General features: G+C 35.7%; 1 protein-coding gene across 2 annotated transcripts; it reads left to right on the plus strand.

Moving 5' to 3' along the window:
* Window positions 1-713: 713 nt before the first annotated feature.
* Window positions 714-11,283, plus strand: LOC133872079 (uncharacterized). 2 transcript variants are annotated; one of them, XM_062309594.1, is made up of 14 exons: window positions 714-875; window positions 967-1,009; window positions 1,384-1,599; window positions 1,692-1,828; window positions 1,914-2,063; window positions 2,322-2,423; window positions 5,436-5,600; window positions 5,807-5,917; window positions 6,437-6,534; window positions 7,185-7,308; window positions 7,481-7,570; window positions 8,733-8,777; window positions 10,053-10,373; window positions 11,048-11,283. In XM_062309594.1, exons 1-14 carry the CDS (start codon window positions 822-824, stop codon window positions 11,075-11,077), a joined length of 1,686 nt encoding a protein of 561 aa, XP_062165578.1. In that variant the 5' UTR covers window positions 714-821; the 3' UTR covers window positions 11,078-11,283. The 2 variants fall into 2 exon arrangements, with proteins under 2 accessions (XP_062165578.1, XP_062165579.1); XM_062309595.1 differs by having other exon boundaries at window positions 967-1,000.
* Window positions 11,284-12,597: the final 1,314 nt, after the last annotated feature.

Here is a 12,597-nt window from a genome sequence, read left to right on the forward strand (position 1 = left end):
AGTGACCAGTGCAGCCATGTACGAATGATGGTCATGATGTAAGATTTATCTTCCTTCTGTGGCCTATATGTCTCACACACACACACACACATATATATATATATAATAAATCGTATATATAGTGTACGATATGATAATTTAATTAATTAAATTACTTAATGGAATCTATAAATAAATTGATATCAAATCAATTTAATTAATTATTCCTCGATAAGAGGAACAATTACGGTGTATACCAATTTTGAGGAACAATTATTGTATACTCCATCAGTATGGCATTAAGCCATATGCATGTGTTCAAATTAAGATACCTCATTTAATTTTGTTTTCAGAAGTTCGTGGAAATGCTTGACTAAAGATGACTAGAGATAACCCTAAGTTCTCGTCTTTTATTTTCTGCTGCTTATTAGTTTAGAATAATAATATTTGTTCATGCTAACACACGATGGAATGACATCGCTAGTAGTGTAGGCCACCTGAAGTCGGATTATTAGTTGGTGGCTGCTATTGTACCAAAAAAGAGGGGTATTTTGGCGGGAATTAACGGTAAATCTTAATAGAATACTTGTTTATTAAGAAGTTTTGAAAATTAAATATTCTAATTTAAGACGTTTTGAAGTTCAGTATTCTTAAGTCAAATTGACTGTGCCCATACCTAGAAGTGAACTTCTCCCAATTGAATTTAAATAGGCGCATATTCCAACAAATTTTTTCCCATTCATTTTCGCATATCCAACTTTCTCACCCCAACAAAAGGTCCGAAGACAGTCAACAGACTCGGTTGAATGCTTGATTAGCAGAGCTAACCTCTCTCCCCTCCCATGGCCTCTTCCCTTCGAAGGCTTCTGTCTCTCTGCTCCTCTTCACACATTAACGTATCTCTCTCTCTCTGTGTAGCTTCTCTAATATTTTTTGTTTCTGTGTGTGGAAATCTCACGACTACGTTGTCGTTTTATCTTTTTGCAGAGGACCGCATTTTCAGCTTCTGGAGTTCGAGAAGGTTTTCTTGGTCCTCTCTCTTTCTCGCGGAGCATATATAAATACCAGAGCTTGTAAATTTTATAAATAACTGCGAATAAAATTCTTGAATTAAATATTTACGCTGGAAATGCATATAATTTCGTAAAGGTGTATGTGCGTATGTGTATAAACATCTCGTTTATGTATGTTCCAAATGCATGGGGTGATTACTTTTCATTTGGTATTCTTTTTGGTATTCAGGTAGGAATGCTATTTCGATGAATTAATACAATTACGCGCTTCTTTATCTATTTATACATGTCCCATTTCCTCTATGAGACTCGTGCAACACTATAATAGGATTATTTACTGAACCAATTATATTTTAACCAATTTTAACTTGAGGTGTACACTTAAATTTAGGGTTTGGACCAAGCTTTTTTCGGGGTTGTAGCGTGATTGCTTCGTCTGAGCAAACTGTATCGAAATTGGGTGATGAAGATGGTAGGCAAGCTGAGGCAGATACCTTAGTAGTTGATGATGAGATTGCGAAAATTCAGCATGAGTTTGATGCTGTCAGACAGGGCTTTCAGAAAATTCCGGAGGCTCTGAAGGCAATGCCTAAGATGAATCCGGAAGGTATGTCAGGATTACTTCAATTTTTTTTGCTTAATTTGATCATGTACAACATCATTTGTGATATTGATCACTGCCATTTATTTTTGAACTAGGCATATATGTAAATAAGAACTTAAGATTGGACGACATACAAGTTTATGGCTTCGACTATGACTACACATTGGCGCACTACTCTGCAAATTTGCAGAGTTTGATTTATGATCTTGCAAAGGAACATATGGTGAATGAGGTTAGCTTTATCCTATTGTGATGGTGCTATTGGGTTTAACTGTTGTTTTATCATGAGTCACTCATGTTTATTGTGGTAATTTCAGCTTAGGTATCCTGAAATTTGCATGGAATTCAAATATGATCCAACTTTTCCCATTAGAGGCCTATACTATGATAGGTCAAAAGGGTGTCTTCTGAAGTTGGATTTCTTTGGGTCAATTGAGCCAGACGGGTGCTACTATGGTCGTCGCAAGGTACTTCTCATTTAATTTATATGACAAAGATGGTCTTTTCTTTTTTCTACTAGTATGACAAATGTTCTTCGCATCTCCTTCTCAGCCATCCACCTCTACTATGATGGGTACAGACTTCATAGGTAATATAGTGTTTGAGGAATGTTGCTTCCCCAATTTGACTAGATTTTTATTGCAGAGTTTGGTCCATTAAAAGACATACATATATGTTGGGTTAAAACAGCGTGTTACATATCTTTCTTTTCATATGAAATACAGCTCAGCAGGAAGGAAATAATAGAGATATATGGCACACGACGCATAGGCCGTGATCAAGCCCGTGGGCTTGTTGGTTTGATGGATTTCTTCTGCTTTAGTGAGGTTAGTTTCGTTATTTTACATTGTTTCTCTACTATCTACTATGTGCTAGCCGGAGGAGCTGCTGTAGTGTCTGGCATGTGTTGGGGAGGGCATAGACATGGCCCCTGAATGCAGCGAACTTGTCCAGATTTATTCTATACAAGTACTTTATAACAATTTTCTTTCTGGCTGAGGCCATGTATGAAACATGTAGCACATGTGACTAAGATGCATCTTTTCCGTAAATTGTAAGGAAAAAAATTACACAGTGGGAAAGAGATGGAGGAGGATGGATATACCACTTGCTAAGTCCTTCCTAAATGACACTGCAACAACTTTTTCTCCCTCGATCACTGCCATGTGTTTTGGAACAAGTGGGAGAAGGTTTCAGTTGACAAAAACCTTCTTATACCGAACTTCTGAAACTCTTTTAAGGATTGTTGGAAAGGCAAACCTTTTGTACTATCCAACTATTCAATTTATAGAACTGCTCACTTTTTTCTTAAACCAGTCATATATCTTTTCTTAAACAATATGCCTAATGTGAACAAATTTATAAGCAAATTATTACATATCAAAGCACCGCCAAGTTTTAATTACTTCCTAAAATATATGCCCATTTTGTTCCAAAAAAAAGATTTCAAAATTTATAATTTTAGAATAAGCATTGATATGTACACGTGTGTGCATGTTTATTTCTGTGGCTTTCTGTGTCCATGTCCTACTTCTAAGTGTGTTCTGTTTATAAGCAAATTATTACATATGATTATGAAAGCACTGCAAGTTTTCATTACTTCCTTTCAAGTACGTCCTACAACATATATTGCCCATTTTGTTCAAAAAAAAAGATTTCCAAATTTATAATTTTTGAATAAGCATCAATATGTGCATGTGTGTGCATGTGTATGTTTGTTGCTGTGGCTTTCTGTGTCCATGTCTTACTTCTAAGTGTGTTCTGTTTGTTTGTAACCATCTATGCCTCATCCTATATAGATTAGGCATTAATTGCATGCATGAGACACAGGAATTGCAAGACAGCACCAAATATTGATATTGATTGGTGAAATGAACTCTCAGAAACTTAGATCTATATTTGCTTTGTGCCCAAATCAACATACTACAATTATAAAATTATAATTTAGTTATTTATTCTTTCTCTAACCATATCTTTTTGTGCATTTTAGATTATTTTATTGTCACTGTCATTTTCATAATGATGAATATGGAATTTATTCTTTTTTTGATAAGTAAGAGTTCATTAAAAAGCCCAGAGGGGGCGCAACCTTATTACACAGGAAGTATACAAAAGCCCCCCTAATCAGAGGAAAGAGACGAACAAGAAAGTAAAAAAATCAACGAATGACATACTACCCGGGCTATGTGCCGACATCCAAAGATATAACATATTAAGCACATTTCTACACAGAACCCCAACGGGTACAATATGGAATTTATTCTTTCATGATTGTAGATTATTTGTGACTTTTTTCAGCAAACAGACATTTTTGTCAATCTTACCAGTTATGACAAAGAAAAATAAAAGGCTTCGAAAAATTAATAGAGATTAACCTTACACCGCCTTGTTAGATATGAAACTTCGGCGAACTGAATGACAATCACCTAATCAATCCTGGATGTATTGAATATAACTACCACCAAAGAGTCTTTGAAGTGTTCATAACATAAACAGGAAAGGCAAAAGTTTGTAGATCTTCAATTTCCAGATGGAGATTCCTACTTGAAATCCAGATTTCTTCCCCCTTAGGAAACCAGAAACTACTATAAAAGCAAGAGGGATGGTGGCGTCTAGTTTTTGTTTTCCTTCTGTGTGGTTTTAGAAATTGGCCCCATTCGGTGTGCAAAATCTTATGTGTAATGTTTTTCATTGCCTAAGGTTTCGGTATGAAAATGTCAAGTGTTTAAGAGGTTTTTAGGAGTTACTCGGCTTCTCCTGTTCAAATCCCATTACAACGGAGACGTGACACAGAGCTTTAGAGAAGTCTCTGCCTATTTTCGTTCAAAGCCCATCGCAACAGAGACTTGATGCAGGGCCTTAGAAAAGTCTCGACGTACTTCCGTTCAAAGCTCGTCACAACGGAGGAGTGACACAGAGCTACAAAGAAGTCTTTGTCCTGCCATGTGCAAAGTCCATTTAAAGGCTGTTGTGACGCGACCTGTGAAAAAGTTGCCAAATGTCAAAGAGTTAACGATCAAACCCTAGCCGTGTGTCATGATGTGGATGGTCCCCTTCATGACACGAAGATAAATTCCTATGTGATAAAAATAAGATCTTTGGCTCATTTGGCTCATCGCTTTTCCCATAACTCTCAAGCAAGCTTTGGACATTTTTTTTTTTTGCGTGGAAGACGAAGTTTCAAAGAGATCCTTCATGCTAGAAACCTTCTAGATGAATGCCTTCCTTCACATTTGTTGACCCAAGTGAAGATTTATAAAAGCTTGAAACTTTTCTACCACTTGGGGTTTTTGTTCTTGAGTTGTTCAAACCACACTTTATGCATCCTTTGTCCACCAAGGAGCCAGTAAGGAAATGCACTTGAAGAAGATTGTCGAGCTCGGAGACAAGCAAGATTGCATGTTGTCATACGAAGTCTAGGATTTACAAAGGGGTTTGTAAGTTTCCTTGTTTCTGTATTCTGAATCTTCTTTGCTAGTGATTTCTCGAGTTTGGCTGCTTCGGAGTGGTTTTTCCTTTTGAAGTACTCAAAGGGTATCCTCCTCGTCATCAAATCTATGTGTTGTGGTTGTGTGTTTGGCTTTGTGGTTATATTGCTTATGAATCTCTGATTGAATATTTTAATTTGAAATTATTTGTGTTTGTATCGTTGCTTTGGGGTTAGAACCATTCCTTGGTTTCTATCACCTTCTTTATAGTTGATGCATATTTGTGGATTGATAATGGAGACTGATCGTACTTACCTTTCATATGGAATTATTTCTACTCAAACTATATCAATGTCTATTTTTAGTTCTCTTTAAACCCCTGAATATATAGTTTTCACTGTGACTTTGTAGGCCTGCCTTATTGCAGATATGGTGCAACACTTTGTTGATGCTAAGCTGGAATTTGATGCTTCCTACATCTATCAAGATGTAAATCATGCCATCCAGCATGTTCACCGAAGTGGCTTGGTTCACAGGGGAATTCTTGCTGATCCTCATAGATACCTAGTTAAGAATGTAAGTTCACGGGGGGATCAGCTTTTTGTTGCTGATCCACTGTATCATGTATTATATGTGATGTGTTTAATCCATGCTGATGTCAGTCACTGCATGATACAAGTAAAAAGCTGTCCTAGAATCTGCTTTTATAATCAAGTTGGTTTTTTTTTTTTTGGTTTTGTTTTCTTTGGGTTGAGATTTCTTTATGTGGATGAATATTACAGGGGGAGCTACTACGCTTTCTCAAGATGCTAAGAGACAAGGGAAAAAAACTATTCTTGCTGACAAATTCTCCGTATTACTTTGTGGATGGAGGGATGCGTTTTTTGTTGGAGGTAATTTACTCACAAGGAAGTCACATTGTAACCTTTTTGGCATTACAAAATTGAGTATTCTATGTTTGTTGCTGCCTGCACTGTTGCTGGAGATTAAGGGCTTATTCAGTTTTATATCTTTTTCTACATTTTTCTAGTGAAAAACAATCAATCTTATGTGAATTTGGTCTTTAGGATTCTCACAGAATGTTTATGTTCTAATTTCGTTATTAAGTTTGCTTTGCTTCATTTTTGTTTTTTGTTTGTTGTTGTTGTCTTTCATTACGTCATGTGCAGACCTTTTGGAGAATGCTAAAGAGGATGTTGCAGTATTCATATTATATATTGTTAGTGTTTGAATACAGTCACTAAATAAGTTAAAGATACAATTCTTATATATAGCATTGAATAATCATCTTATCCACATACAAAGATATGTTCAAAAGAAGGTGAAAGAGATTGTTTGCAAGGACAAGATGTTTAAGCATACTTCGTGCATGTGTGCTGGCTGTTTGTCTAAGTATAATTGGTGTTTATTAGGATTCTACGGGTTGCAGAGACTCTTGGAGGGAACTTTTTGATGTTGTGATTGCACAAGCCAATAAGCCAGTGTTCTATACGTCTGAGCATCCATTCCGGTTTGTATCTTCAATGCGCTGAACCAGTTTTTAATCTGTTTTTTTTTATTCTTGCATTCTTGGAGGGAACTGGCTGCTTATTTTAATTTTAAATTAATTCCTTGAAATAAGAATGTCATGATTAATGAGGTCATTTGGATATCCTTTTCATTTCAAAAACAGCCACAATTGAGGTTGGATACTTATAATGAATCCTTGTGGTCGAGGTTTCCATGATGCTGCTAATTTTTTTTTTCTTGAGCCACTATGCTGCTAATCTGAAAAGGAAGAGAAAAACACACTTTGGAAACAAAATAATAAAAGAAAAAAATGCTCTCCCTGAAACAGACTGGACTTTTGCACCTGATAAGTGCGAGGACTTGATATGCCCTTGCTGAAAAAGAGTTTCAGTTCGTTTACTTTATGGCCTCAACTACGGTTTTTGTCTCCAGACTAAAGAAAATTGATGTGTATACAAAAAACAGACTTTTTTTTTTTTTTAATAATGCGAACCATTTTCTATGTTATATTTCTGTCATTAGTTCCTTTCAATCATGTCCTTTTTTGGACTTCAGTTTTAATTTTTTAGCTCTCTGACAAGGCATTGAACGGCATACTAATATCTTTTTTGGTGATTTGTCATGCACTTTGTCCTTTGATCTTCCATGTAGCTGTTATGACACAGAGAATGACACATTAGCTTTCACAAAGGTGGATACTTTTCTTCCAAATAAAATATATTACCACGGATGCCTCAAATCTTTTCTCCAAATAACAAAGTGGAATGGCCCAGAGGTACCATTTCAAATTAATTTTCTGTTTCATGCTTGTTCAATAAGTTGATGAGCTTTAATTGCTTATGCAAATTTATGCTTTAGCAATTTTTATGGTTTCTCTGGAACTGGTTGATCAACTAACCACCCCCCCCCCCCCCCCCCCCCACCTTCTCTTCCTTTTCTTTTGTTAGGTGATATATTTTGGGGATCATCTGTTTAGTGACCTGAGAGGTCCCTCGAAGGCTGGTTGGCACACTGTTGCAATCATCCATGAACTAGAAGTATGTATTTTGCTAGACTTTTCTCAAATTGTTCATATCGATTTTTTCGTAGGTTCAAATTTAAAATCTATACGATTAACACAATCTAGAAAACTTGCTGACTTGATCGCTCAACTTTGAAGAATAAGCACTTAATTCAAACTGACTGGATTGTACAGGGTAGTGGAGTGTATCCAACCCTCTATTTTCACCACATCCTAATTATTGTGTGCTTTTATTCCTGCTTGTTATGTTATTAACTTTGTATTTTTCACATATTGCCAGCCATGTTCATGACACTTTCCCTTTAGTTTGTCTCTCATGTCATGTTTCAATCAGTGGTTAGCATCACTCACTGAGGTAGGATCCTTTGAATTGTCAATGAGATGGGTTTCTTATCCCTCAACTCGTTATAAGTGCTAGATGTATTCCTGTACTGCAGTAATGCAAATTATAGATCTAGGCCTAACAGGTTGCTGGGCCAGCGGCAGTAGACCAAAGTCCCCTTTTTTCTTCTTCTTCTTTCTTTTCTTTTCTTTTGCCATATTTGCTGGGTACCTGAGTTTTTACCTGCTGTAATAGGGCATTAACCTTCATCACTTGATTAAGTTGTATGGCAGTTGGTTCCAATCTCCTCATCAACTGGTTTCTTTAGCTACTGTAGGTTAAGATATGGTATTGCTGTCCAACATATGTATGAGGTGTCTTTATGGAAAATTACAACAGGTATGAAGAGAGGTCCAGGTTTGGTGTTTGACATTGATATGAGGTGCCCAGTTAAGAAAGATGGCAAAAATATGAGTGTCATTTCACAGATTGCATTCTGGATTGTGATAGGTAGAAGATGGTCTTTAATGAGTTTCCCATCCAGAATTCAACTAGTTTTGATGGTGAATGATACTGCACGAATAAGGAAAAAATACAGTAAATGTAGGTTGTTTTTATGCCAAAAGCGATAGATTTATCCAAATTTTTAATGCATTTTTGTTAGGAAAAAAAGAAGGAATTACAACCATGTTTGGGTAACGTTATGGGCCTGTGGAAGTGCAACTATAAATCCTATTGTACTGATGGGATATTGTTAGAATTGATGTCTGAACATTTTGTAGTTTGTTTTTATGTTGGGTGTCATGTCCCCCCCCCCTTTTCTTTCCTCTCTAAGGGTGTTTTCTAATTAATGCAGAGTGAAATACGTATACAAAATGAGGAAAGCTACCGTTTTGAGCAGGTATTATATTCTGCACATTTTATTCATCTTTCTTGACATTTTGTTGGTACACCATGGTTTTGGCTTTGGTTTTGGTAGTTTTTTTTTTTGTTAAAAAAATTATTTATTTATTTTTTATGGCGAAGAACCCCTTTAAGGTAGGGTCACTTCGTGTACCTATCATTGTGGAGTAAACCTCGGATCCGTGCAAAGTACCCCTTCCACACGAATCGGGTAATACTCCGGTTTTGCCGGCGGGCTAGCCCCAAGGAATTGTTTTGCACCCAAGAGAATTCGAATCTTAAACCTGATGGGAATGTCACCAAGACCCAAGCCCTTACCACTTGAGCCAACCCTTAATTGATATCCATTCTCTTTTGGTGGACTGTTTCAATATTTTCTTTTTTGGGTTATAAATAATCAAAGTTTTCCAAGAAAAACTAAATACAAGAAAGCTTTAACACCCTCAATTTTTACGCACTCTTTTAGGGGAACCTACGTTGTGGGTTGAATATTTATTTAGTTGAATAGAGTTTCTTGTGGAGTGCTTATATCTGGTGAGTTTCTTGAGGCAAGATTAAGTGAAGACTTATTATTATCTCAAATCTTCTGATACCCACTCCAAAACAACAATTCAAATTTTATTTTTGTACTTACGAAAACAAATTCTATCTTTTGGCTAAATATTTTAGAACTATGCGAGAAATTTCTAGTGATTTGGCTTAGATTTTGAATATGTTCTAAATCTCACATAGTTCTAAAATATTTCTCATTTTTGTTAGATTTCTAGTGATTTGGCTTAGATTTGACCAAATCTAAAACAATTGAAGGGTAGTTTACAAAAATGACAACTTGAGATAGATTTGGTATGCAGAAGAAAATTGTCATTTAGTTGGGAGTTTAAATGGCAACCTATGTTTTTAATGATAGGAAAAGGCATAAAACTTTTTTTTTTTTTTTTTTAATGTTTAGTTTAGTTGCTAATTGTATAGATTTTTCATTCACAAATTAAACGAATTTCAAGTTAAAGGAGCATTGGAGCCCCCGAACCCCACCCGGACCACCTTTTCTGGTTGTTGCAAGCCACATGCAGAAGTGGGAGAGTTTTTGCTGGATTTGGCTCACATCATGCTGTTAACTAACTTGTTTCACATGAGGAGTTACGGTTGGCTTTGATTTTTGGCTTGCCAAGAAATGAATCCATCAAAACTGTTTGTGTAAATGAATATTCTGTTGGTTGATGATGAGCTGGAGGACCTTTTTTTTCTTAATTCTGTATCTCTGCTCTGTATGCAGGCAAAATTTCATATTATACAGGAACTTTTGGGTAAATTGCATTCAATTGTAGCTAATAGTAACAGAAGTGAAACATACAAGTCACTTTTGGAGGAGCTTAATGAAGAGAGGCAAAAGGCACGCAGTATGATGAAGAGAATGTTCAATAGATCCTTTGGAGCTACGTTTCTCACAGACACTGGCCAAGAATCTGCTTTTGCCTATCACATTCATCAATATGCAGATGTGTACACCAGTAAGGCGGAGAACTTCTTATTCTATCCTCCTGAAGCATGGCTTCATGCACCCTTTGATATCAAGATCATGCCACATCATGTGAAGGTATGTCTTGACTTTTCTCTAAAAAAAATTATATTTTGATTAATGTTGTATGCTTCGTGTTGTTGGTTGCCTCTAGTAAAAATGAGTAGATCTGGTTCCTACTGGCAGCCTTTGCAGCCTAGTGGTGTCTCTTATCCTTTATAAGGGGGAGTTCTGGGGTCAACTCAAGGGAATTAAGGGACCCAAGATTAATAATCATTGTGAATTCATTTTATCAACTTAGTAGAGTAATAAATGGTCAGTCTCTCTTATACATTTATGTTTGGGTAAATATAAAATAAATCCCTGAGGTTCACGAGCCGAGCTTCCAATTGAGCTCAGGTCGTGAAGCCCCGGATACTCCGGGTATAAGATATTAAAGGTTGGGCCTTAAAAGTTATTAAATTCCCGTATGTATTTTTCTGGCTGGCTGCTTACTAGACAAACATGAAGTTCAAGTTTCAGGTATCTAAAACCTGAATAGTGTTTGGTTTCAAAGATGCCAGAATATGCCCCTACTTTCTTTGCTTGAATAAAAGAATGAATTTGGGTTATGTGATAATTCCTCCAGGTTTTGGGTTTAATTATTATCTTTTCCATGAAGTTTTTTATAGGTGAAAGATTGTCTTAGTTGTGTAGGTTTTAGGTCTGTTTCATTTTCCTTCTCTTACATGGATGGATCTTCCTTGTTTCAGGTTCCGTCAACCTTGTTCAAAAACAATTAGATAATATTATCGTGAATCCACTATTTTTGGATTGTTCGTTGTCAGACATGGCAAATAACGTACGGTTGCTCATTCAACTGAGGATTTTGCAGCGTCGTCCTCTATTCTTTCTATTATTTTTCTTGTCTCAAAACAACGTCATGTATACGAACGTAAATATTTGATTATTGGGAGGAAAAAAGAAAGATGAATTTTGTGTCTTAAAAGAGGAATTCGGGTTCTTCATTAATCATGGATTGGGTGAAGCCTCTTAAGTCCAACCCTAGTAGACTTGCATACGTTTAACAAAATGTATGAATGAATGGAGTGATAGAACTCCCCCTTATAATCATGGTTTGAAACGTTAGTCACGCAATCTCTTCTTTCTACTTCTTCTTTGGGTTTTCCAACTGATCAAAATTTTAGAAATACTATCCAGACCGGAAACCTTATATATATATATATATATATATGTATGTGAGTTGGTGGTAATGTTGAAAAGGTAGTCGCCAAATAGAGAAGAGAATGGTTCCTTAAAACAATGTTGGTGGAGATGCTGCGAGTGCGAGGGGTTCCTCCAAAATCTCCAAAGGAGGCGGCTCCAATATGTTGACTACTACTAGTCTAGGCTCTCCAAAGTGGACGAACTGGGTTGCACAAAATGATTAGCATTTTGAAAAACTAACAAATTATTTATTCTTTTCAATTTTTAGTTTATTAAAATAATCTATAAAAAAGTATTTGTTTCATTAAAATATGTACAAGTACAATGTTTCTTTTTCAAAAGATTATGATGGGAGCTCAAACAAAAAGCCATTATTGCTTGTGGGGTCATATGGTAAATCTTTATTCAATATTTCATAAATTTTACTTATGAACCTATTTTTCATTATTTATCAATTTAACGTCCGTCCGACACAAATAATAATAATAATTATTATTTAAAAGTATCCATCATGTAATTATGATAATTTTTTATATGATTCGCAAATTAAATACAAATCTAACACAGAATTAATAAATTAATATCAGAGGTCTCACCCATTTATTTAAATATATTAAATTAAAATTAACTTATACAATTTTATACTCATTTCCGGCAAAAGACAATAACTACCTCAAATTTAAGCCCTATCTCGGTCAACAACTGTCTTAATCATTGGCTCTTGGATGGTGGGTTGGTGAGAAGGCAAAATGACAGATGTAACCCCAACGGTTTATCATCTAAGTGCATGCTCTTTCACCTACTTTCCTTTCCTTTTCTTTTTTATGGGCAAAAAGAAGAAGAAAAAAAATGAAAGAAATCTTGGAGCTAACTAAACAAGATGGCCAGATTGAAACGACAAACACACTCTTGGAACATGCATGCAGAATTCAAAAAACTCAGCCAACCTACCCTTCCTTGTATATATTATATAAAAATTAGAATATTTCAAAAGAAAATTAGGGCACATGAAAAGCCAAAAACGTCTATCAATTATCTAAGCACAACAAGGGAGTAGATGGGGAACGTGTAACAAAATAGTTCACCAACCCCTCCT

This window comes from Alnus glutinosa, chromosome 6 (genome assembly GCF_958979055.1).
Source record: "Alnus glutinosa chromosome 6, dhAlnGlut1.1, whole genome shotgun sequence".
Classification (NCBI taxonomy): Eukaryota; Viridiplantae; Streptophyta; class Magnoliopsida; order Fagales; family Betulaceae; genus Alnus; species Alnus glutinosa.

Excerpts from the sequence above, each read along its gene's own strand:
- LOC133872079 (XM_062309594.1), top strand. The coding sequence starts at position 822 with ATGGCCTCTTCCCTTCGAAGGCTTCTGTCTCTCTGCTCCTCTTCACAC. Across the intron at positions 1,010-1,383 it reads AGTTCGAGAAGGTTTTCTTG|GGTTTGGACCAAGCTTTTTT; the intron begins GTCCTCTCTCTT and ends ACTTAAATTTAG. Across the intron at positions 7,571-8,732 it reads CAATCATCCATGAACTAGAA|AGTGAAATACGTATACAAAA; the intron begins GTATGTATTTTG and ends TAATTAATGCAG.